The sequence below is a fragment of the Papaver somniferum genome, chromosome 3 (genome assembly GCF_003573695.1).
Source record: "Papaver somniferum cultivar HN1 chromosome 3, ASM357369v1, whole genome shotgun sequence".
NCBI classification, from domain to species: domain Eukaryota; kingdom Viridiplantae; phylum Streptophyta; class Magnoliopsida; order Ranunculales; family Papaveraceae; genus Papaver; species Papaver somniferum.
In genome coordinates, this window is record NC_039360.1 from 56,683,882 (window position 1) to 56,711,162 (window position 27,281).

A 27,281-nucleotide genomic window follows, 5' to 3' on the forward strand; every position below is an offset into this window, starting at 1 on the left:
AGACTTTAATAAACAAATCTGTATCACACAGAAAAGTCTACGATAATAGATAAATATGTCTCCCACAGAAATACCTACGAGTTTTGTTCCGTCTTTTGATAAATCAAGGTGAACATGAACCAATCGATAACCCGAACTTATATTCCCGAAGAACAGCCTAGAATTATCGATCACCTCACAATAATCTTAATCGAGTAGCGAAACAAGATATTGCGGAATCACAAACGATGAGACAAAAATGTTTGTGACTTCTTTTCTATCTTGACTATCGGAGATATCAATCTCAAGCCAATCTTAAGATTGTACTCGTACAATAGATACAACAAGATCAGATCATACAACTACAAGAAAAGTAGTCCGGTCTGGCTTCACAATCCCAATGAAATATTTAAGTCGTTAACCTACAGGGTCTCGAGAAGAAACCTAAGATTAAAGGAGAATCGACTCTAGCTAACACAACTAGTATCACACAGGAGGTGTGGGGATTAGGTTTCCCAGTTTCTAGAGTTCTCCTTTATATAGTTTTCAAATCAGGGTTTGCAATCAATGTTAGCTTAGTTACAAAGCATTCAATATCCACTTTAGATGAAAACCTGATTAGATTCAAGTTAATATCTTTCAACCGTTAGATCGAATCTTAGCTTGTATACACAAATGAAATGCACGTTCATTTAGGTTTGAGTAACCGTACCTAAACGTGTACACTTAGTTGGTTCACAACAGTTAACCAAATGGTTATCCATATGAGCACTTTCATATCAACCATATTCTTCTTTACCACAACTAGTTCAAATGACTCAAATAAACTAGTCAAAGAGTTGTTCAATTGCTTAGATTTTTTGGAAGACACAATTGAAACAAAATCGGTTTGATTCACTTGAATCGATTCATGAACATTATAGCCATGGTTTGCAAAGATTGCATTCCTTATAATTTAAATGTTTAAGTTCATGAACTGACCGATTTGATAAAGTAACCAACTTAAGTATGCGTACGGGTATGCGTACCTAAGCAACCAGATTTGAGTTAGTTTTGGTTTCCAACCTCATCAGAAATTCTCGGGTAGAAAATTTCCGCCAGTATGCGTACGGGTACGCATACTTAACCTGTCTCCTTCACCAATTTCATACACACACATATTCATACACTTGGTTCCCGGTTCATGGATTTATACACTAATGTGTGAACACACCATATATTCCTATATCCAAAGATGGTTACATAATTTCAACTCTACACTTCAATCATTGAAACGTTCTTATAGGATGTTATATAGTTGTTATTCACAAACTATTTTTCATCAAAGCTATTTTCAAGATATTGAAATGTCAACATGACTTTCGTCACGAGTAAAGATGAACTTGGCTAAAGCGAAAGCTTACCAACACATATTTCGAGAATTAGATAGGCGAGTTAAACTCGGGTCGAAATAGCAAATGTGTATAATCAAAGTATATATAGCAAAACAACTTTTGTCTCAAGATAGGAGATAGAGTAGATAGACTTTTGAGTGATAGATAAGTTCAAGTCTCCACATACCTTTTTTTCGATGAAGTTCCACTGGTTCCTTGAGTAGTTCCTCGTCTTCATATGATGATCGCGGTGGAGTGTGGAGCTCAACTACACTTAACTATCCTAGTCCGAGACTTTATCTATAAGTAGACTAGAAATCAATACATATAGGTTTGACAACTAAATTTGACAAACAAGCTTGAGATAGCAACGCTTGAGAGTTAGACCGAGCAATGCTCTAACAAGACTAAACAGGGTTTAAAGCACAAGAGATAGTTAAACAATACTTAAGGCTCATTGATTGATGATGGGACACAGTTATGTGTTCTAGATTTTGGAGCTAGATCGACAAGATCATATACACCAACAATTCTTATGAGATTATCATGATCTGAGTCACACAATAATAATAAATCACATAAAGCAGTAAACTTATACTTGAGCAGCCTTGTCATTACAATATGTAATGTGATGATTTTTGTGAAACCTCATTTTCTCAAGCTAAAATATTGAGGTTGCATTTATTACTACAATTAAGTAGCAATGGGGTTAGTGGAACACCCAGCACTTGTGTCACTAGATGATTTTTCAAGGTCTTTTGTGTATTCAGGAATCTTACCTTTTCTGGTTCTTTTACTCTGTTGTCTCCTCGGCTTTGAAATTCTCGGATTTTTCTTCAATAGTTGACTCATTCTATGCATGTCATTCTGAATTTAGACAATTCTTGTGTTATTCTTCTTGAATTTCCAATATTTTTCCTGAACATATCTCTTGCTTCCTCAAAAGGAGCAATGTATAAAGAGCTCAACTTTAGAAGATTCAGTTACCTGTTTTCGCAACAAACTGTTTCCTCTTTGTATGATCCAGCAGGAATGAAACAGTTGTTGGTGATTTTTCCCAATACCATTAGTGTTACCAAAGGACTTTTTCCCAAACAACATAGTTGAGGCCATGTCTGAACTTCTTGGGATCCTTTGTAAATCACATTTGAGAGTATCAATCTCATTCTTTTTGATAGACAATGTTTCAGTGAACTTCTCTATAAGCTTTTCCAACTCATGATTTTTTTACTTTAAGAGATGATTCAATTTTCCCACAGTTTTCTTCAAACATAGGTTTTATCGATGAAATTTTTCACTTTTATTCAAGAATTCTAAAATCTCCGTTTCTGACTCAGAATCAGAGGTTGAATCAGAATCAACATATATTTCTGCACAAGGGGCAGAATTTTCTGTTTGATATTCAAAAGTAAGCTCATCAGAGTTATCAAGTGAAACAATGAGAGTATTATTTCTTTAAAAAGAACTTCCGTCTTGAATAATTGAATCATCTTGGATCTCAGTTCGGGAGCGCCACTTTCCAGATTGTCTGTACCTCCTTAGAATATTTTTGACTTGCTGTGTTATCATAGATATATTCTATTCATCGTGGTTAACACAACACTCGTCATCCCAAGACAAGCTTTCCTTTGAAGTTCCACTTGCTTTGGTTGTGGCTTCCAGCGCAAAAGTGTTATCTTTAGTTGTATTGTCCTCGTGATCAAATATTTTCAACTTTCCAACGAGTATGTTTCTGGAAAGAGTTTCAAGGTTATTCCCTTCCATGATGGCATGTTTCTTAGACTCATATCTTGCTAGTAAACATCAGAGAATTTTCATCATAATATCACAGGTTGTGCGTAGTTCAATCAATTGGTAAATCCGACCTTGATTGTTGGATATGAATTGATTGGGACTTGGGCGTTGGTCTTTGGTGTCGTCCAAGTTATTTCCCATATCAATCAGTCTCACAGATTTTTATATGTTCGATTATAGATTTTATTGAGAAATTGAGATTAAGCTCTTTGATATGTCTCTTGATTGATCTCGCTTTTAAGTTGGTGCTCTCGGAATTATATTGGAGTTTGTCCATACAATTTGCTGAACAAATTATTGGGTGTGGTTGTTATACCCCCGCTTTTTCAGAGACAACGAATTCTTCCACAAGACCCAAATATTACCTTTGGCACCATCAACCTCATTAGTAATAACATCTTCATTGAAATCATCTAACTTCAAGCTTCTGAAAAAACGTGTAGTGCAAAAAACCATAGGCTCCGCAATACAAATAATATCAGGTTTGTGCAAATTATAAAGCTCTTTCAACTTGACCTTTACACCATCTTTAGCGAATCCTTGAGCATTCCAATAGAAGACACGCATCAATTACCTTTCTTTTCAGGAGGGATTGCCGAACCCTTTGATTGATGTGAACTTCTAACTCTACTTCTTCCTCTAGTTTGTAAAGCTTCATTAGCATCTGTCGATCGTTTGGTTTTTCCAACCAATTTCTTGGACAGTGCATCACGCTTCTTCTTTTCTGACGTTTCTTTTTTCTCCCGTGCAGCTTGGTCCGCCTTATTGGCCCATGAGGGTTTATCCGCTTCATTGTCAATAGTCTCAGCACTTGGACTAATTGATTGCTCCAATTCAGGTAGCTTGTCGGAAAAAACCTCCTCTACTTCTTCCTCAATCTCCTCGGTCCCATTTTCAAACATGTTGGATAAGCATCCTGGGTTTAGCTGGTGAAGTCCTTCTTGTAGTTTTAGTTGGTGAACTAAAACTAACATCAGTATTTATTTTTTCCAACACAAAATTTGTTGGTAAGGAACCCATGCCAACAGTTTCAATTCGTGTCTCAGTTGTGTTAATTCGGCTTGCTCCATATTCCTCTTGGTTTTGCTTTTCTAAGATCAATTTTCTCTTGTTTTGTAAAACTTCCAAAGCTTTCTCCTGTTCAATTCTAGCTAATTCAGCCAAAGTAGCAGCCTCACTAGCTTGGTTTTTCATCTCCTTGGATGCCTTAAAATCCATAATCTCCTCATTTTCCAGTTCATCATTAGGAATAGCATCATCGGGTCTGGTTTGCGTTTCTTTGGGTTCGCTGGTTGCACCATCATTACGCAAACTCTGATCATGTGCAGTTGCACCATCATTGCGGGAATTCTGAATTTGCGATGTTGCACCATCATTGCGGGGAATTTCCAACAGTAATGTTGCACCATCATTGTGCGGTATCAATTTTGCATCATTATTGCACTGATTTGTATTTTCAGCTCTTGATATACTAGCAGCAATACTACCAGCTGGGCTAGGAATGTACGTATGTACTCCCCTAAAATTGACACCTACCTCTTTACCCTGAACATTAGGATCAACTTTTGTAGGCTTTGTAACTTGTTAGTTTCAAGTGACTTAGCCGGTGGATTCTTTACCACTTTTTTCTTACGCCAATAATTCTTTAGCTCGGCCATATCATCAAAAATAGCTTGTTAATTAATAGGATTAGTTTCAATCTCAGCTTTCTTCTTCAAATCATTATATTTCTTAGGGGTAATTTGCATTACCTCCCCTGTAAAGATTGGTAATTTGCATTACCTCCCCTAAAGCAAAACCTTCTCTCGTCAATAATTCCGTTTATTCCAAGTTAGCTGACTCAGCACTAACTTACACGTGGTTTTTTGTAGTGGAGGCAATGCAAATTACCAATCTTTATAGGGGAGATAACGCAAATAACCCAAAAAAATAAAAACCACGTGTAAGTTAGTGCTGAGTCAGCTAACTTGGAATAGACGGAATTATTGACGAGAGGAGGTTTTGCTAATTTTATTTCTATAGGGGAGGTAATGCAAATTACCAATCTTTACGGGGGAGGTAACGCAAATTACCCTTATTTCTTATTTTAATAATCATGCTCCTCATGTCCAATCGAGGGATAATCACAAAATTTTGGCATGTTTAAAATTTCATATTCTTGATAAAAACCTTCGTCCTTATCCTCAGCATCAACAACAATAGTAACATCAATTGGCTTTGAAAAATCAATATCGACCAAAACAGCCGCAAAATAACCATAATCCTGCCTCAAAGTTCTAGGATCACAGGCAACAGGCTTACCGAGACACCTAGCTAACCTAAAAAGACATTCTTCATCCCAAAACTCAAAACGAAGAAACAATAATTGATATGAAGTACTTCGTTTAAGATTTCTGATAACTTGTTCTTACAAGAGTCACATGAGGGACTTAAATAGATAAGATAGAGTGAAAGACAAGTTACAGTAACTGTAAGGACAAGTTACATAGTAACTGTAAAAGTAAAGACTGCAAAACAGTAAACTCTAACAGATAAAAGTAAAACACAAAAGGTAAAATAAAGTTACTTCTAACACTCCCCCTCAAACTTAAGCAGGGTACTGCATGAGTTTGAACCTCAAATCATTAAAATGCTCAACAGACAATCCTTTTGTTAGAATATCAGTAAGTTTCTCAGATGAAGGCACAAAGTGAACAACAACATCTCCAGACTCAATTAGTTCTCTGACAGTGTGATAGTTTATCTCAATATGCTTTGTCCTTGCATGAAAAGTAGAGTTAGAAACTAGATATGTTTCTCCAAGGTTGTCACAGTAGAGGTTGAAGGGTCTTGTAAGAGAGACGCCAAGTTCTTCAAGGAGTTGAGAGAGCCACATAACATCAGTAGAAAATAAGCTGACTGCTTTATACTCAGCCTCAGTAGAGGACTTAGAGACTGTGGGTTGCTTCTTAGAGGACCAACAGATCAAAGAAGTACCTAAGGAAAGACAGAACCCAGATGTAGAACGCGTGGTGTCAGGGTATCCAGCCCAATCAGAGTCTGAATAGCCACTGATAGAGGTAATATCTCTAGCAAATAATGTAATACCTGCATCTATAGTACCTTTTAAGTACCTTAGTATGCGCTTAACCAGAAGAAGATGAAGTTCTGTTGGGGCATGCATAAACTGACACACATAGTTCACTGCAAAGTTGATGTCAGGCCTTGTTAAAGTAAGGATTGTAATGCTCCAACAAGACTTCTATACTGCAGAGGATCTGCAAGTAAAGTTCCATCAAGAATAGACAGCCTTTTATCAGTGGTAACTGGAGTGTTGCAGGGAATGTAGTCTAACATTTTTGACCTTGTAAGCGAATCCAATGTATACTTCTGTTGAGTAAGAAGAATAGAAGTAGGATAGTTTGTCATATCATCTTCAATACCAAGGAAATAATGTAGATTACCAAGATATTTCATGGCAAAATGAGAACCAAGTTGAGTTACAAGAGAGCCTATGAAGGAATCTGAGCTGCAAGTGAGAATAATATCATCCACATATAGAAGAAGAATAGCCATAACACCAGAATTGTTGTAGATGAAAATTGATTGATCTGTAACACCTTTCTTGAATCCAATTTGAAGTAGAAAGCCACTGAACTTCTCATACCATGCCCTTGGTGTCTGTTTAAGACCATAAATAGCTTTCTTGAGAAGACAAACATGACAAGGATAATTAGGATCAACAAAACCCTTGGGTTGTTCCATGTAAACATTTTCTGAAATATTTCCATGGAGAAAGCATTAGAAACATCCAATTGTTTGATGCTTCATTGTCTTGCTAAGGCTATAGTAAGAACTGCTCTAATTGTAGTAGATTTCACTACCGGGCTGAATGTCTCATTGTAATGTGATGATTTGTGTGAAGTTTATGAAGAATGTTTGGACCAGGATGACCCATTCTTTTATGCCAAACATTTGAGTCAGTTGCAAGTGAAACAAGAGTTGTAGGTGGGATTGAAGGTTGAGATGTAATGTGATGTAGATTATTTATCTTGACACCTTCTGCTAAAATTTGATTTGTTGTAGCATCTTTAATTTCATATCCATAAGGTGAAAATGAGAATGTACATTTATGTTCTTCAGTGAACTGACCAATTGAAATCAAATTCTTCTGAATACTTGGAACATAACAAACATTTGATAAAGGGAATGAAGCAGTTGAGGTGTGTAAAGCAGAATCACCAATTTGAGTAATAAGGAGAAATTGACCATTGCCAACCATGACCTGATATGAACCTGTAAAGGTAGATGTGTTAGCATGAAGCTTAAGGCCATTGGTGATGTGATGAGAAGCTGCTGAGTCAGGGAGACAATAAGTAGCAGCTGGGAAGGATGACATCTCAGAGAAAGATGCAGCATTCACTTGGATGCAAGCATTTGCTTGTGGGTTTTGAAAATCAGAAGTGGTAGGTTTATATCGAGGGGTTTGAAAACAAGCATGAGCTTGGCGAGGTGGTTTTGGGTTTGATCTTGCAGAATTACTAGCTGAATTACTGCCATATCTAGATGGAGTATACCTGTATTTGCATTTACTAGCTGAGTGACCAACTTGTTTACAGATTTGGCACTCTATAGATTCAAAATCAATGTAAGATGGAGATTGTTGTTGTCTAGAAGTATTTGAAGATGATCCAGCATTGAAATTATTAGATCCAACATTGAAACCACTAGAAGAAGCGCCGGAGTTGTTTGATTTACCACCATAACCATAACCACTTGTCTGATTTTGAGATCCAACACCATAACCACTTGATTTATTACCAGAAGTATGAGATCCAGCATTTGAACCACCGGATCCAAAGTTCTCTTTGTGAAGAAGGTAGATGAAGTGACTTGTTCTAAAGTAGCAGTTGTTTCAAGAGACTGACTCTTTAACCATTGTTCATGGTTAATGAGACGAGATTTTAAAGCAACAAAATAGAGATATGTATCTCTATTTTGAACAGCTACAATAAAGTCATTATACTCACGTCCCAGCTAAGGAAACAGACTCATTGATAGCAGCTAAGGAATCAATAATAATTTTAAACTCATGAAAATAAGTTGAAATAGAGAGACTGCCAAGACGAATATTATGTAGTTGATTTCTTAGCATAGATCTACGCGCAGAAAATTGATTATTGAAAGTAGTGGCTAGATAAGACCATACCTCAGCTGTTGTACCACAACCATAAACATCAGTAGAGATAGATGGAGAGAAGGTTGCATTGAGACAGTTGTTAACAAATCTGTCCCATTTGAGACACTTTAGATAAGAAGGATTTGGTTCAATCACATCTCCATTTTTAACAGTCCGTGGTGGTGCAGGAAGAGAGCCATCAAGGTAGCCAAAAAGACTGGTACTGATAAGGATAGATGATAGTTGAGATTTCCAAACTAGATAGTTAGAATCATCCAGTTTCATAGAGATAAAATGAGTTATATTTGTGAAAGGTAGTTCTATTGTAACCTCATAATGGAGCTGAGAAGAGGAGGACATGATGTTGAAGTGTAAGAAAAAATATCCAATGGTTTCTTTGAAAAACCAGAGGATAAAACACAGATGTAGATGAAGTATGATAAAATATGGTTAAGTTTCATGAAGTTTGATAAAGTGTGGTGGCGTCGGAAGCAAAGAAGGATAACCCTATAAGAGGGAAACCCTAAAGGAATCTACAAACCCAAGACGAATGATACCATGTTAGAAACAATAATTGATATGAAGTACTTCATTTAAGATTTCTGATAACTTGTTCTTACAAGAGTCACATGAGGGACTTAAATAGATAAACTAGAGTGAAAGACAAGTTACAGTAATTGTAAGGACAAGTTACATAATAACTGAAAAAGTAAAGACAACAAAACAGTAAACTCTAGCATATAAAAGTAAAACACAAAAGGTAAAATAAAGTTACTTCTAACAAGGAAAAACGAACCCAAACCGTTGTCCTAGTGATTTTCTCAGATTCTAGATCGAACATGGGAGTCCATGGTTGAACCTTCAAATGTTGACCTTTAGCTTTCCACGGACCTTCATAGCTAACACGCTTCCTATCAATTTCGTAGGACAATTTGATCACAAAATATCCTTTGGGCCCACCTCATGTCGAAGTATTATGAAAATATGTATTTGTTTGGATTTATACTCCTTTTAAAGCTTTAGATTTCAATAAACATGTTCCACTTGGGAACTGTGCTTCCTTGAGCATGCTCTCCGGGGCCCTTTTATCAATTTATGAAGTCTAATTCTCTTTTTCCAGTTTTTGTCTATTTTTAACATGGACTTTTCGGATTCGGATAAGAAAGTTTCGTCTGGACCTTCTCCCCCTTCTTCCCATGAGTTTTACTCTCCAGGTTCTGAAGGTTCAGATAAGAAACCATCTGCACCATCCTCTCTTTCAGCAGTGGGGCAATCTTCTGATGCACCACCCTCTCCTTTAGTAGCAACTGCACCATCCTCTCCTCTAGTAGCAGCGCAATCTGCTGAAGAGCATTCTTCAGAAGGTTCTCTCTCTGACAAAGAAACAGAAAGACAGCATTCCTCTTCTGCTGATTCATCCTTGCCTAACACAGGAAATGTTGGTGGTTCATCAAACTCCCGTATCGAGCGTTCATTGATTTCTTCCATGCCTCACTCGTCAAAGAGGCCTGGGGTTGAGCTTGCTGATGTGGTATAGTTCCATCATCTTTCTTCAGTATTTTGCTATTCCTTGAAACTGTTGTTGGTTTGGTATGTATTTGATATATTCGAAAATATAATTTATTGTGCAGGTAGACAAAAGGAAGAAAGTGGCAGATGTTGTTAAATCGTATGGGCAGGATCCTAAAGCTGCAACAGCTATGCTAATGGGGATCTCTGAAGATCGACTTCCACCTCAATCTGCAGAGGTGATGCGCCTGTGTGCTGATTTGAGTCCCGAGGTGAGGAAGCAGCTGTATATTGATTCAAGTCCTGAGGTGAGGGAGCAGTTGTATGTTGATTTAACTCCCGAGGTGAGGGAGCAGCTGTATACTGACTTAACTCCCGAGGTGATGCAGCAGTTGCGTAGTGATTTAAAACCCCAGGTGATAGGCCAGCTTAATGTTGATTTAACTCCTAAGATGATTAAGAGTTTAACCCCCAAGGTGGAAGCAGACCTGCATAGGGATTTAACCCCCAAGGTGGAGGCGGAGTTGCGTATCTATTTAGCTGACAAGCTGGGGGAAAGGTGCAGAGTTGGTTGACTAGTATGAGGAAAGAGTGATAGGTTGGCTGGCGAAGAGGACACAGAGCTGATTCAGATAGTTGACTAGTTATGAAGACTGATGTTCTGAAAAAATTTCCTGCTTTTTGTTATGTTTCTGCACTTTGGTTTGGTCATCTTTGTTTCACTTCTAGAGTGGTTTTTTATTCCTAGAGTTATATAGACTATTATGGCGGGCTTAGTTATATGGAAAACATGAGCAGTTTTCTTACAAACGTTAATACTCAGTCCTGACTCACGTAGCTGACCAGTTATGAAGATCGATATTTTTAAAAAAAATCCTGCTTTTTGGGTTGTTTCTGGTCTGCCCTTTGATGGTGGCCTTTGTTTCGCTGACAAGTAATTTTTCACTGCTAGAGTTTTCAAGGCTATTACAAGGCGGCCTTAGTTGGAAATATGAGTTTTTGTTACAAACACTAATACTCAGTGTTGCCTATGTCACACTGTGGATGAAACATTCAATTCTTGTAGAGAACGATGATTGAATCTTATTGTTATTTAGCTAATTTTTGATCTCCACTTTTGAATGGTGAAATGCTTATGATTCCATGGAAAATCCTGGGGATGATTAAAGATAATATTAGAAGTAACTCAAGTTTCTTTACCTTCGTGCAGTTTTAGCTTTGTGCATTTCTGCCCAATATAGTGTCAAATTTTCAATGGACGAATACTCAGTTTCCGCTTTCTTAAAATTCGAGACATATACAGTCAAGCTCCATAGTGGTTGCGTTTTTCCTAATCCATAGTGGCTCTGATCGCAATTTTGGACTTCTCCATCCAAATATGGCTGCTGCCATCTGCCAGCATACAAAACCAGCAACCTAAATACTACTAATATGTAATCATATTAGTACTAATACTACTTACTAATACTACTAATACTACTAATATGTAATCATATTATATTTCGTATGTATATCTTTATCAGATTCAGGTTGGCTTCGAGTTAGAAAGACAGGAATTCTTTGTGAGATCAGATACCAGTTTGAGTATTTTAGCAATTGCATAGTCTACTATTCTGAGTAAAAATCTTCACGAAATAAATAAAAAGTACTCACAAAGAATTGAGTAAATAACAACACAACACAACAAACTAAACATAAATATAATATTTCAGTGTTGATCGATCTTTTCCCGTACACAGCCATCCCGTGGGGATATTTTGTTCCACATAAGTTTGAAAACCGTGGTAACCATCCACCAACTTACATGTTCCTCCTTCGGGAATGAAGGTTTTCAGTGAAAGGATGTTTTCAACTTGAGCGTGCAGCTGATAATCCATGTATGGGGAATAAATACGATCATCCTCACCAATCCTGCGTCTTCCAGGGATTCCTTTCATCTTAACTTCAAAAACAGCACGATTCTCCTCATTACAGCAATTTACCACCTCAAAATGTTTCATTTGCAAATTGTAGAAGACAAGATATGTCCCATTAAACCAATACAGTATCACCTGATCAGAGAAACTCAACATTCGTGTAGGAGGGGGGGTAGTAGTCGCATCAGTAGCAGTAGTAGAAGAAGCAGTAGTGCCACAGTAACAGCAAAAGGGAACTGGTAGTGATCCTTCCTCCATCTGAATGTCGAAAGACATCTCCTTTTCCCACACTTGCTGGAGCTTGTTCTTCAAGATATACAGATGAACCTTAAAACAACAACGACAAAACCTTCTCTGAGCAATACACTGATGGCGATGATACCTGTTGTTTATTATTATCTTTTCCGAGCGTGCAACACAAGGATATCCTTTAAATTCCAGAAGATGATGATCAACTTCGACATATTGATGTTCATTCATCGGGACCTGGGTGCATTCAATTGGGAGGTGAATGAACTGAAGCTTCTCATCGTGGATGTCAAATGCGAGTAACATTTCAATCTTATCATCATTATCATTACTTGTATTATTGGTTATCCTCCAAAAAAGATTATCCCCACAAAGGGTGGCTTCTCTCTGATAATCTCTCAAAGTTCTTGTAATCATCCGCCTAGGAAAAGGAGAGCAACCTGGTGGTGGTGACATTTCAGCAGTACTAGTAACTATCGTTCTCCATGAATTAATTCCCAGTGTCACTACCAAGCAAATAAACTCATCATTGTCTTCTAAAGCGTGAATAACTACAATCTTATATGCTTGTGATGATGAATCAAAACCAAAACCATGACACAAATATCTGCATGATCCCCCACTAGGTGTAAAATATGGGAGAGAAAGTGTTTCACCACGGTTCGGATTAATGACTTTTACTACACCCAAAATATCACCATCTTCACTCACTCCTTTAACACAGGCTAAACCATTACAATAACCTACTAGTTCAATCGTGTTTTTGATACATAAGGCCATTAATAATTTATAATCAAACCCATCACTATTCTTTTGTAAATTGAAAAGGTAAGCATTTTCCCAGTTGTTTTGGTTTACAATTAATGAGGTTAAAGACTAGATTATGCTTATTTTTATTTTGGAGAAAATGTGCCGCAGCAAATCGTGAATCATTAGAAATTAAATTGTACCATACCTTACTGACGCAGCTGAACACGCCTAGAATCCGAGCTGGTAATCTGGTGAGAATATTTTCGATAATCAATTCCTGGGGAAGATGTGGTTCATCATCTATTTCTTTCACTATTTTCTTACTCTCGTTCTGTTCTTCATTGATATTTACATTTCCTTTCTCTCTCGACATCATCATTTTGTGGAAATCAGAAGTCGATTTTCCAATAGATCATCTTATAATGAAACTCAAAGAAGAAGAGAAGAAAATTGGATCGGGGATATAATTTACGGGTCTAATTAGATAACCAATCAGTGAAAAAAAAATGGAGGAGAAGGAGAAGAGGAAAACTCAATTTAGAAGTGAAATTGGGAATCACATGAACTAGATCTGAAAAGTAACAACTACAACAACATTCTGTTTAAGTCCACTGACCTGCACCCGTGTAAAACTCTCCTTGTGTCGGAACTCATTTGTTCGTGATAAATGGTGCCATCTTCACCGTTGAGCAAACAAACAAGGACGAACTGGTTATCAATGGATAAGCGGTCTCCATATGTACTGTGCGCACGGTTTACATTTGTAGTTTTATACGAAGTCAAATCCCTTGCCAAGGCTGTGTTAGACATATAGAATGGAAAGTGATTCCATGGAATCAGTTTTGTGGGAGATGCAAAGAAAAACTTTCCATCGAATCCGATGAAATTAATTTTAAAACATAGTTTGTAATATGTTTATTTTACAATTTCATGGAAACAGATTCGATCAAAACATTATTTCCATAGAAAGATCGTTAATTTCGTAGAATTAATTTTTATCAAACACAGCTTAAGAACCCAAGAAGACCATGTTTTATTTTTTTATTTTTTCCTAGAATCTTTATCTGCCAGTTGGTCAACTCATTGATCATGATACCAACCAGGTGGGATAGGTGTATATTAGCTTCCTTATTCGACGAGAACACGGTGAATGAAATTCTAAACATCAGAATTCCATACGATGATAAGGATAAAGTTAGATGGAAACATACTAAAGATGGAAACTTTTCTGTTAAAATGGCTTATAAGTGTATCCAAGATCAGAGTGGGGGTGCTATTACAAGCAACCTAAATTGGAAAGCTTTTTAGAAAGTAAAGATTCCACCAAGAATTGCTCACTTTCTTTGGAACTATATGCAAAAATGTCTGCCAACGAGGGATAGGCCCTCCCAGATTGTTTCTAATATAGATAGCAAATGTCCTTTTTGTTTGACTGTTGTTGAATCCATGCAACATATATTTTGCGATTGCATAGTCATAAAAGGTATATGGCAAGCAGGCATTTGGAAATGATATTTTGAATGCAGCGAATGTGATATCTTTTATTGATTGGATTGTGGATAATTTTCTTGCTGTCAAATAACACCTCTATGGTTAATGTTAACCTAAAAGATAAAATTATTTTTGGTTTTTGGATGATTTGGAAATCACGTGGTTCGCTAATATTTGAGAATGTGTAGGCTAATGCGGGTGTGATTGCAAGAAAAAGTACCACATTCTATATCGAATGTCATAATATTATACATAAGTCTGATGTTATACAAAATCTTGTTAGAAATCTTCCAAAATGGTCCAGCCCACTAGGAGAAGATATGAAAATTAACTTTGACGCAACATATTTTATAAATACCGAATTATCAGGAATTGGACGAATAAGTAGAGATTATGCAGGTACTTGCTACGGAGCTCGATGCGTCTTTCCAAAGGTTGTAGACCCGGAACAGGCAGAAGCTATGCTTATGTTTGAGGCAATAAAATGGGCAAGAGATATGGGATTTCAGAAGATTCACTTAGAAAAGATTGCAAAAAATTTGTCTTTGCACTGAGTGTAAGCAGGGGAACGGTGAAATGGACTCACAATAACACCCTAGAAGACAATATTTATTTTTTTAAATGATTTTATCTTTTGGAATTGTTCATTTACGCATGACTCATGTATTGGCGAAGCATGCAATAGTTAATTCTTGTAGCACATATTAGAATACTTCATTGCCACTATGGTTAAAGGAATGTATTCAATCAGACAATTTCGGTCCTTAATTAAATAAACTGCTCTATTTTCGTATTAAAAAAACAATACTTTAAACAATACTTCACGTATTAGTTTTTTTTAATAGGAAATGAGGATTTTATTATATAAAATAGAAACCATACATAGTGTTTCTCTTACAGGAGAAATCAAATCTATTGGAAATTCATTGTCATTCCATAACACGGTAATATTACTACTTATAGCCTTTTTGGCTATAAAATCAGCTACTTCATTTAACTCCCTTGAGACACGAGTACATATCCATGAGCTAAGTGATTTAAGCAGTAGCCTATGATCGCCAATAATGTTATTGTTTGTCCACTTAACACTTCCTAAACTGTCATTACTTCCCTTTATTACATTTAAACTATCCCCTTCCAAGTGCATCTTTTGCACTCTTTTTGCTTTAGCCATCTTGATTTCCTCAAGAGATGTTATGGCTTCTGTTTGTTCTTCGTCCTGCGCCACTCCTAGCATGCAAAATGCCCCTTCACATGCTCCCGTAGAATTGGAAGTTATTAGTCCACAACCCATTGCATTTTTTTTCTTTAATAAAAGATGCATCAAAATCGAATTTTGTGAAGCTTGTTACTGGTGATAAGTTCTCGAAACAAAATTTTCCATACTTAATGAATAACAAATTCGAAAAAAATATTACATAAAGAGCAGTTTGGGTTTACATTTTGGACATACCTTGAGATCGTACTTTTCAGAGGAAAACAATCATTAATGCATTTCCATGAGAAGTTTTTAACTTTTTGAGGAAGTTTAACCTTCAAGAAACCTTTCCATTTGTTAGAGCATTGCTCGGTCGAACTCATAAGTGTTGCTATCTCAAGCTTGTTATCAAATTTAGTTGTCAAAACTATATCTTGATTTCTAGTCCGCAATTAGTTAAGTCTCGAATTAGGATAAAAGTGTAGTTAAGAAACGGACATCACGACAGTCATCATTGCGCTCTACCGTTTGAAGGCGAAGATCAACTGAAGCTTATGGAAAATTTCTTCAACAAAAGGTAAGTGAAGACTGAACCACGTATTTCTCAAGTTATATTCATCTTACTATCTATGAGAAGTTGTCGCATAACTAATTAGACTATCCTAAGCATATCAAGAATTTCGAGTCAAGTTTATCTTGGTAATAGGTTCTCGAAATATATATGACTAATCATAATGTACATTTGTTCATACTTAATGAAATTTCGGTTAAAGACAATTTATTGTTCGTAATCTAAATCATAATTCAAGATTATCATTCGAAAATAGCCTGGAACAGTGATATGTGTCATTGATGTTATTTGGGAATGTTTCGAATTGATCTAGAGAGAAATATAGAACTACTGAAAATATGGATACAGGATAGTATGCATACCAGTTTCACAAACTGGGAAAACTGTTATAGGTTCGGAGCCGTAGTACATGTACTAAGTACACGTACCAGCGTAGCTATAGTTCGGCAGCAACTTAGTGGAACGCATGCCCGGTATCCATACCACAAAAAGTTTATGAACTCGTGAACCCGAAACGGTACGCAAACTAGTATGCATACTGAAAAAAGAACTGTCGATTTTGGAATCGGTGTGGTATCCATACCCGGTACACATACCGAAAAAGTTTTGTATGTTACGGAACTTATATTTTTCTTAAGGGTACTGTTAGAGCATAGCTCGGTGAACCTCGCATGCGTTGTTATATCAAGCATGTTTGTCTATGTTAGTGATCAAAACTATAAAGTCTTGATTTCTAGCCTATTAGCTAAGTCTCAGACTAGGATAGGAAAAGTGTAGTTGAGCTCAAGGACTTCATGGTGATTCAACGACAATGACGAAGATCTACACCATGGAACCGTGGAACTTCATCAACAAAAAGGTATGTGAAGACTTGAACTTATCTATCACTCGAAAGTTTATCTATTCTTCTCCTACTTCTTATGAGACAAAAGTCGTATGCTATATAGACTAGATCATATACACTTGATATTTCGAGTTGAGTACTCATTGCTTATTTTTTACTCGAAATCATGTGTTGGTAAAGCGTTTCGCTTTGATCAGGTTTATCTTCACCTAGTGACGAAAGTCATGAAAGTTTCAATCACTTTGGAAATTGCTCTGACGAGAAAGGTTTGTTGTTCTTCACGACTGAATATCGCCCTCTGAGAATGTTTCAATGATTGAAATGAGAGTTTAGATTATATAACCATGTATTCCTTGAACCGAAGTTTTCGAAATTCGTTGATCAAGAGAAATCGGTAGGATTGTGGAATTGGCTTGCCAAGTCCGCGAACCCAGTCCGCAGACTCGGTCCGCGAACTGACGGAAGTTCTCGACCGAGAATTTCTGCTGGGATTTCCAAAACTCGTTTGTGTGCTAAGTCCGCGAACTGGCGGAAGTTCTCGACCCGAGAATTTCTGCTGAGCTTCGAAAACTCAACCGATTAACTTAAGTCCGCGAACTTGTTTGTGAGCTTAAGAGGTTATGATCTAAAGATGTGCTCTGAACATGAAACATTAATTATTAAGGAATGCTTTATGCAAACCGTGGCTATAATGTTCATGAGCCGATTCTAATAACAATTCTTAACTAGTTCATTTGAGTCAATTGGACTAGTTATGGTGAAGAAGAACATGATTAATATGAGATGCTCATATGGTTGAACTTTTGGGTTATCATGTTGAACCAACATACGTGTACTCGTTTGGGCATGGTTTTTCTCAAACCCACTAAACGTTTACCCAAGTGTGTGTGACAAGCTACATCTTTCGATCTAACGGTTGAGAGATATTGTCTTGAATCTAAATCAGGTTTCATCTAACGGTGAATAGAGTTTGCTTTGTACCTAAGGCAAAACCCTGATTTGAAGGCTATATGAAGGAGACTTTTAGCATTGACCAAACCTAATCCCCACACGTCTGTGTGCTACTAGTGCTCTCGCTAGAGTCGATCTCCATTAACTCTTGAGTTTCTTCTCTAAACTCGAGTTAACGACTTAAATACTTCATTGGGATTGTTAAGCCAGACCGATACTACTTTTATCGTAGTTGTGTGATCTGATCTTGAATCTTCTATCGTACGAGTACAATCGATTGATTGGATTGAGATCGTGAGAGTTCTCTGATAGGAAAGATAAAGAAGTCACAAACATCTTCGTCTCACTGTTTGTGATTCCTCGACAATCCGCTTGTGTAGTCAGGAAGGATTGTAGAGAGGTGATTGATTAATCTAGGCTGTTCTTCGGGAATATAAGTCCGGATTATCAATTGGTTCCTGTTACCTTGATTTTATATCTAAAGACGGAACAAAACCTAGGGTTTATCTTTGGGAGACAGATTTATCCTTTCGATAGACTTTTCTGTGTGAGACAGATTCGTTTATTATCAAGTCTGTGATTTTGGGTTGCAGCAACTCTTTGTTGTGGGTGAGATCAACAAAGGGAATCAATTACGCAGTGTCCTGCTGGGATCAGAGGCGTAGGAGTATAATTGTACCTTGTATCATTGGAAGATTGGTAGGGGTTCAACTATAGATCAATCTGAAATTAGCTTAGAGTAGGCTAGTGTAGCAGACCAGAGAATTTCGCTTCCAACGGGTTGGGTTACGACCCGCTTGGCCCGCTCCGACTCTCTGATACGCCACTCAAGAAACTAGACTTTCAAAATTTCGGACCAATTCGATTAAGGGTCAAGTAAATGCCAGAATTGTCAGAGTAGTTCTGGATACCAGCCACCATCGGCCAGTGCCAATGGTCTTCCGGGTAGCCACCGAGGTGGTGGGGTGCCCCAGTGGGCCTGACAACACACACCGCATCAAACGGGTGAGGAACGATCAGTGCCAATGTCAGGGTAGTTCTGGTTACCAGCCACCATCGGCCAGTGCCAATGGTCTTCCGGGTAGCCACCGAGGTGGTGAGGTGCCCTAGTGGTCCTGACAACACACACCGCATCATACGGGTGATCCAGATGTAGTGGGGGTGCCAATTATGGCCTAGTAGATGGTATGAACTGCCTTGCAGTAACCATCCCTTTTCAGATGATATAAGTTACCTCGCACGATAATCACCATTGCCTAACTCACTAGCCGAGGCAGATGATATGAATTACCTTGAATGGTAATAATCATCTCTTGTCTAACGGACTATATGGCTATCAAATGATATAAATTATCTCGAAGAAGTAACAATCATCTCATTATTAGGTAGTATGACCAGCCTGTACTGCAACTACCTCTACCAAAACATTTTATAAACTTCTAGGTTGTAATCATCTCCGAATAGATGGTATAAACTGCCAAACAGCAACCAACACTTCAGATGATATGAAAAACCTTGCATAGTTGTGCTGAATTGTGCTGAACTGCATAGCGGCTTCCTACGTACCCTCTCCGTTGCTCGAAGGGATAAAGCACGACCGTAGTTCGTCATTCTTTAATTTAGATAATATGAACTACAGTCAATAGTAGCAATTACCTCTTTTAAATATCAAGTAAACTTATTCCACTTGCAGTATACATAATAATATAAGAGTGGAACACTTCCACTTGCAGTATACATAATAATATAAGAGTGAAACACTACTCCGTTAATTGCCGAAAAGTACAGATATGTCCAAACATATAGTAATAAGACATGCTAGCATGTGTAATAATCACGACAAAGGGGGGTTCCGAAGAAATCGAAATAAATTTAGTACACAATGCAAGACTCATAGACGCGATGTCAATATCAGACCATAATGAAAAGCAAATCTATTTAAATAGCACATTTATCTACTCACGGCGGCCTCAATGACAACCAATAGATTAAGCTGAAAGACCGGGGAATGATCACCTTCCCGTGTTTCCTATTTAGTTCATTTCAAATAACAAAAATCTGCTAAGTACTCGAACCCCACCGTACTGACAAGCGTTAAGGTAAAAAATTCAGTGCAACCCCGATTATAAGAAGAAATCAGATGATAGCTCATATATATTTATGACCAGTTTCCATTCACAGGCATTCTACATAAACTCCCGTAACAAACAAGGTCAAATCCTAACTTAAAACTTGTAGAGAATGTGCCACTAAATAAATTGATATCCGCTAATAAAAGTGATTGACAATAGATTGCATTTCAAACACAACAAACTAAAGAGTATAGAACAAAATGTAGCCTTGCACTACTTTCATTGTTTTTGACAATTATCAGCACAAACGAAGGCTACAATATCAAGGTGAGAAAATGTTATCCACAGAACTCCAATGCCTAATTTAATAATCATTTCCGTTAACCATTAATGATATAAGTTCCCAGCTTATTACAATCATAATACCTATTAGTGTCAGCTAAATAGGATGAGATCATTAAGTAAGGTTATTTACCATTGAGGTAGTGAAATAAATAAAGATTGTCCATTGATATTATCTCATATCTTGGCCTTATACAATTTAAGCAAGCCACCATTCAATAAAGAACTAGTAGTGGTTTATGTATACCTAATTAGTGAAACCACTAAATGTGGCACCAAAGAGATCAAGCTTGCTCGTGTTGGACAAACTGTCTCACCAAAGCATAAATTTATCTACAACAAAAAATGGTGACAAGTGTATGCACTTCATAGTGACTTTAGAAAATAAAACAGTAACATGAAAGCAATAGAAAGTATCTCCATTTCCAATCGTACCTGCCTACAACACCAAATGTAGAATTCAGGTAGAGTTGGATAGAGCACCCATCCCCAAGTCTGGAACTAAGAATATGTGTACGAAATAAAATTAACGAATTTAAACGAGTTCCTAAGTCTCTGGATGTTAGTAGCGTCAAGTAGATTTTATACAAACATCATGGAGATCAAGCTAGTGAGTAATAATGATAACTTCAAACAAGGAATGAAGAGTCATTCCCTGAGTATATTAGACAATAAGGATAACTGCAAGATTTTCCAAGACAAGTAGAAATGAAACTGTATTAACATGCACAGTAAATCTAGTGATGGTGATAACCATGACTTTCACCATTCATAGTAGATGATGCTTACTGTCACAACATTCATATGGGTAGTGTGCAAGAGTGAGAATACTAAAAGTGGCTTATCATTTGTACAACTACCAAGTCCTCTTAAATAACTGTGCTCATAATTATTCTCATGGCAACCCCACTATTACGTCGTTCGTAGACAAGTTGATGTTCCATCAGTCATAAAGAGTACACTAGAATACCAACAATTGTTAACTCATGCAATGACGTCGAGAGAGACATCATATGGTTCAAATATAAGAAACCATGATTGAAAACTTCAGCACTAAGTTGAAATACAATCCATACAGCACCATTTAAACCAATTAAAAGTTCAATGCATCCATGACAACTTCAAGCTCCAAACACATACAGTCCAATTCCGTAGATTGACCCTACAAGCATATATTTATATCATCTGTTGTACCTGTCAAACTCGTATGCTGACCGGATCATAATGAAACTTTTACAGTAACCTAATGGATTATGTTACCACAACATACTCAAGAATTACAGGCTTTTAACGGTTCAATAAGAATATAACCACATCATAACTTGACAGACTTATATTATTGTCTTACAGAAGTCAGGCACGTTAAACCCATACTTTAGTATACCTAAATTGATCAGAAATTCATAAAATTTTACAATAGGTTACTTACATATATATAAACAACATACTAAAAATTTAGCTTCATCCGGTATACGGAAAATAAGATACTTCGATTGCAAGTGGGTTGTTCAGGATTTGAATCCCGCAGAAGGCACTCATGATAAGTCTAATGCTTTTGGTACTTAACTATGTCTGATCATCTTTAAATTTTTACCATACTTCTACGACTTAATGAAGAACAACATACTGAAAATTCATAACATTCCAACGGCTGGAACTTAAGATAAGCATACAATAGAAGACATACGTTTTAGGGTTTATTCATACAAGAAATCCAAGCACGAATCCATCATGAAAAATGATAACAAACAAATAAATTTTTGAGCAATTCATGATGATTATTAGATACCCAAATCATGTATTTACAAAATAGCATGGTTTATCATAAAAATATCCAATTTCACAACATGAACCCTAAATTCTCAAATATCTCAAATCAAATTTTCATGTGAATGGTTTCATGAATTAGTTCGTGTACAACATAAACTCACCCTGATTTCCACCAACCCATTTCATGGATTTACTAATGGGATCAATTTATAGCAAAACCCCCAAATTCTAAAATGAGGCCTACTTAAGCATCAAACTAAAACAAATTCATACCTTGTTAAGCTAATTTCATCACCAAGAATTAACAATTTCAGCTAACATATTCATGAATATCAAACCCTAGACTTGTACTCCCTTAAAAGAAACAATGGCAGCCAAGAGAGGAAGAAGTAAGATGCTCCCTGATACAACACCATCATTCAAATGAATCGCCAAAACCCATTCATTTCTCACAGCTCATATCTTGTTCTTAGAGGATTTGAAAAAAAAAAAAATATTCCCAGAGAAGAAAATATCCAGGGAGGGAGAAAACGTAAGAAGAAAAACCAGAGAGAAATTGAGTTCCCCTAATATTTAAGTTTTTTTTCCTAACATACAAAAATTACTCATGTACACTGACAGGTCCAATGATCGACACGTGCACTGAAACGTGGACAGCTGCATGGTTAGCTATTAGGCACACAATTGTTTTAGATTAAGGCAGACTTTTTTTTCTAATCGGAGAACGAACTTTAAATCTTGAGGTCACCTAAAAATGTTTAGAAAACATGTCATCCTTAAGCACTCTTAAGGCATAGTTTGATTAACGGGTTTAGTTAAACTCGAAGAGAAATTTCAGTCTTTCACACCATTAACCCCCTTAAAAAGAACTTTGTCCTCCAAGTTCAAAAAAAAACTTAGAAGTAACGAGGGTTACCTGTTGTCGTAATGCAATAAAACGTTGACGAGTCCCAAACTCACAGTCCCAAATGAACCGGAACTGCTCTGATACCAACTGTAGCAGATCAGAGAATTTCGCTTCCAACGGGTTGGGTTACGACCCGCTTGGCCCGCTCCGACTCTCTGATACGCCACTCAAGAAACTAGACTTTCAAAATTTCGGACCAATTCGATTAAGGGTCAAGTAAATGTCAGAATTATCAGAGTAGTTCTGGATACCAGCCACCATCGGCCAGTGCCAATGGTCTTCCGGGTATCCACCGAGGTGGTGGGGTTCCCCAGTGGGCCTGACAACACACACCGCATCAGACAGGTGGGGAACGGCCAGTGCCAATGTCAGAGTAGTTCTGGTTACCAGCCACCATCGGCCAGTGCCAATGGTCTTCCAGGTAGGCACCGAGGTGGTGGGGTGCCCCAGTGGGCCTGAAAACACACACCGCATCATACGAGTGATCCAGATGTAGTGGGGGTGCCAATTATGGCCTAGTAGATGGTATGAACTGCCTTGCAGTAACCATCCCTTTTCAGATGATATAAGTTACCTCGCACGATAATCACCATTACCTAACTCACTAGCCAAGGCAAATGATATGAATTACCTTGAATGGTAATAATCATCTCTTGTCTAACGGACTGTATGTCTATCAAATGGTATGAATTATCTCGAAGAAGTAACAATCATCTCATTATTAGGTAGTATGAACAGCCTGTACTTCAACTACCTCTACCAAAACATTTTATAAACTTCTAGGTTGTAATCATCTCCTAATAGATAGTATGAACTGCCAAGCAGCAACCAACACTTCAGATGATATGAACAACCTTACATAATTGTGCTGAATTGTGCTGAACCGCATAGCGGCTGCCTACGTACCCTCTCCGTTGCTCGAAGAGATAAAGCACGACCGTAGTTCGTCATTCTTTAATTTAGATAATATGAACTACCGTCAATAGTAGCAATTATCTCTTTTAAATATCAAGTAAACTTATTCCACTTGCAGTATATCTAATAATATAAGAGTGGAACACTACTCCGTTAACTGCCGAAAAGTACAGATATGTCCAAACATATAGTAATAAGACATGCTAGCATGTGTAATAATCACGACAAAGGGGGGTTCCGAAGAAATCGAAATAAATTTAGTACACAATGTAAGACTCATAGACGCGATGTCAATATCAGACCATAATGAAAAGCAAATCTATTTAAATAGCACATTTATCTACTGACAACCAATAGATTAAGCTGAAAGACCGGGGAATGATCACCTTCCCGTGTTTCCTATTTAGTTCATTTCAAATAACAAAAATCTGCTAAGTACTCGAACCCCACCGTACTGACAAGCGTTAAGCTAAAAAATTCAGTGCAACCCCGATTATAAGAAGAAATCAGATGATAGCTCATATATATCTATGACCAATTTCCATTCACAGACATTCTACATAAACTCCCATAACAAACAAGGTCAAATCCTAACTTAAAACTTGTAGAGAATGTGCCACTAAATAAATTGATATCCGCTAATAAAAGTGATTGACAATAGATTGCATTTCAAACACAACAAACTAAAGAGTACATAACAAAAAGTAGCCTTACACTACTTTCATCGTTTTCGACAATTATCAGCACAAACGAAGGCTACAATATCAAGGTGAGAAAATGTTATCCACAGAACTCCAATGCCTAATTTAATAATCATTTCCGTTAATCATTAATGATACAAGTTCCCAGCTTATTACAATCATAATACATATTAGTGTCAGCTAAATAGGATGAGATCATTAAGTAAGGTTATTTACCATTGAGGTAGTGAAATAAATAAAGACTGTCCATTGATATTATCTCATATCTTGGCCTTATACAATTTAAGCAAGCCACCATTCAATAAAGAACTAGTAGTGGTTTATGTATACCTAATTAGTGAAACCACTAAATGTGGCACCAAAGAGATCAAGCTTGCTCGTGTTGGACAAACTGTCTCACCAAAGCATAAATTTATCTACATCACAAAATGGTGACAAGTGTATGCACTTCATAGTGACTTTAGAAAATAAAACAGTAACATGAAAGCAATAGAAAGTATCTCCATTTCCAATCGTACCTGCCTACGACACCAAATGTAGAATTCAGGTAGAGTTGGATAGAGTACCCATCCCCAAGTCTGGAACTAAGAATATGTGTACGAAATAAAATTAACGAATTTAAACGAGTTCCTAAGTCTCTGGACGTTAGTAGCGTCAAGTAGATTTTATACAAACATCCTGGAGATCAAGCTAGTGAGTAATAATGATAACTTCAAACAAGGAATGAAGAGTCATTCCCTGAGTATATTAGACAATAAGGATAACTGCAAGATTTTCCAAGCCAAGTAGAAATGCAACTGTATTAACATGCACAGTAAATCTATTGATGGTGATAACCATGACTTTCACCATTCATAGTAGATGATGCTTACTGTCACAACATTCATGTGGGTAGTGTGCAAGAGTGAGAATACTAAAAGTGGCTTATCATTTGTACAACTACCAAGTCCTCTTAATAACTGTGCTCATAATTATTCTCATGGCAACCCCACTATTACGTCGTTCGTAGACAAGTTGATGTTCCATGAGTCATAAAGAGTACACTAGAATACCAACAATTGTTAACTCATGCAACGACGTCGAGAGAGACATTATATGGTTCATATATAAGAAACCATGATTGAAAACTTGAGCACTAAGTTGAAATACAATCCATACAGCACCATTTAAACAAATTAAAATTTCAATGCATCCATGACAACTTCAAGCTCCAAACACATACAGTCCAATTCCGTAGATTGACCCTACAAGCACATATCCATATCATCTGTTGTACCTGTCAAACTCGTATGCTGACCGGATCATAATGAAACTTTTACAGTAACCTAATGGATTATGTTACCACAACATACTCAAGAATTACAGGCTTTTAACGGTTCAATAAGAATATAACCACATCATAACTTGACAGACTTATATTATTGTCTTACAGAAGTCAGGCACGTTAATCCCATACTTTAGTATACCTAAATTGATCAGAAATTCATAAAATTTTACAGTAGGTTACTTACATATATATAAACAACATACTAAAAATTCAGCTTCATCCGGTATACGGAATATAAGATACTTCGATTGCAAGTGGGCTGTTCAGGATTTGAATCCTGCAGAAGGCAGTCATGATAAGTATAATGCTTTTGGTACTTAACTATTTCTGATCATCTTCAAATTTTTGCCATACTTCTACGACTTAATGAAGAACAACATACTGAAAATTCATAACATTCCAACGGCTGGAATTTAAGATAAGCATACAATAGAAGACATACGTTTTAGGGTTTATTCATACAAGAAATCCAAGCACGAATCCATCATGAAAAATGATAACAAACAAATAAATTTTTGAGCAATTCATGATGATTATTAGATACCCAACTCATGTATTTACAAAATAGCATGGCTTATCATAAAAATCTCCAATTTCACAACATGAACCCTAAATTCTCAAATATCTCAAATCAAATTTTCATGTGAATGGATTCATGAATTAGTTCGTGTACAACATAAACTCACCCTGATTTCCACCAACCCGTTTCATGGATTTACTAATGGGATCAATTTATAGCAAAACCCCCAAATTCTAAAATGAGGCCTACTTAAGCATCAAACTAAAACAAATTCATACCTTGTTAAGCTAATTTCATCACCAAGAATTAACAATTTCAGCTAACATATTCATGAATATCAAACCCTAGACTTGTACTCCCTTAAAAAGAAACAATGGCAGCCAAGAGAGGAAGAAGTAAGATGCTCCCTGATACAACACCATCATTCAAATGAATCGCCAAAACCCATTCATTTCTCACATCTCATATCTTGTTCTTAGAGGATTTGAAGAAAAAAAGAAGAAAGAAATATTCGCAGAGAAGAAAATATCCAGGGAGGGAAAAAACGCAAGAAGAAAAACCAGAGAGAAATTGAGTTCCCCTAATATTTAAGTTCTTTTTTCTAACATACAAAAATTACTCATGGACAGCTGCATGGTTAGCTATTAGGCACCCAATGGTTTTAGATTAAGGCAGCTTTTTTTTCTAATAGGAGAACGAACTTTAAATTTTGAGGTCACCTAAAAATGTTTAGAAAACATGTCAGTCTTAAGCACTCTTAGGGTAGAGTTTGACTAACGGGTTTAGTTAAACCCGAAGAGAAATTTCAGTCTTTCACAGCTAGTGTCTGTAGCGGCTTAATACAGTGTGTATTCAATCTGGACTAGGTCCCAGGGTTTTTCTGCATTTGTGGTTTCCTCGTCAACAAAACTTCTGGTGTCTGTGTTATTTGTTTTCCGCATTAT

The 27,281-nt window shown here is 36.8% G+C and overlaps 2 protein-coding genes and 1 long non-coding RNA gene across 4 annotated transcripts; 1 reads left to right on the top strand and 2 right to left on the bottom strand.

Annotated features, from left to right (window-relative positions):
• The first annotated feature begins 9,396 nt into the window (after nucleotides 1-9,396).
• LOC113361281 (protein FAM186A-like) lies at nucleotides 9,397-10,602 on the top strand. The gene is made up of 2 exons (XM_026604572.1): nucleotides 9,397-9,835; nucleotides 9,936-10,602. The coding sequence occupies exons 1-2, from the start codon at nucleotides 9,443-9,445 to the stop codon at nucleotides 10,386-10,388; spliced, it is 846 nt and encodes a 281-aa protein (XP_026460357.1). The 5' UTR covers nucleotides 9,397-9,442; the 3' UTR covers nucleotides 10,389-10,602.
• Nucleotides 10,603-11,494: 892 nt separating this feature from the next.
• Nucleotides 11,495-13,558, bottom strand: LOC113356214. Of its 2 annotated transcripts, none has more exons than XM_026599281.1 (2): nucleotides 12,934-13,558; nucleotides 11,495-12,215 (listed from the first exon to the last, which is right to left on the bottom strand). In XM_026599281.1, exons 1-2 carry the CDS (start codon nucleotides 13,105-13,107, stop codon nucleotides 11,502-11,504), a joined length of 888 nt encoding a protein of 295 aa, XP_026455066.1. In that variant the 5' UTR covers nucleotides 13,108-13,558; the 3' UTR covers nucleotides 11,495-11,501. The 2 variants fall into 2 exon arrangements, with proteins under 2 accessions (XP_026455066.1, XP_026455065.1); XM_026599280.1 differs by having other exon boundaries at nucleotides 11,495-12,484; nucleotides 12,934-13,554.
• A 12,291-nt stretch (nucleotides 13,559-25,849) lies between these two features.
• LOC113361282 lies at nucleotides 25,850-26,906 on the bottom strand. Its single transcript, XR_003365047.1, has 2 exons — nucleotides 26,616-26,906; nucleotides 25,850-26,094 (listed from the first exon to the last, which is right to left on the bottom strand). It is a non-coding gene; the product is annotated as an uncharacterized LOC113361282 (long non-coding RNA).
• Between the last annotated feature and the right edge of the window lie 375 nt (nucleotides 26,907-27,281).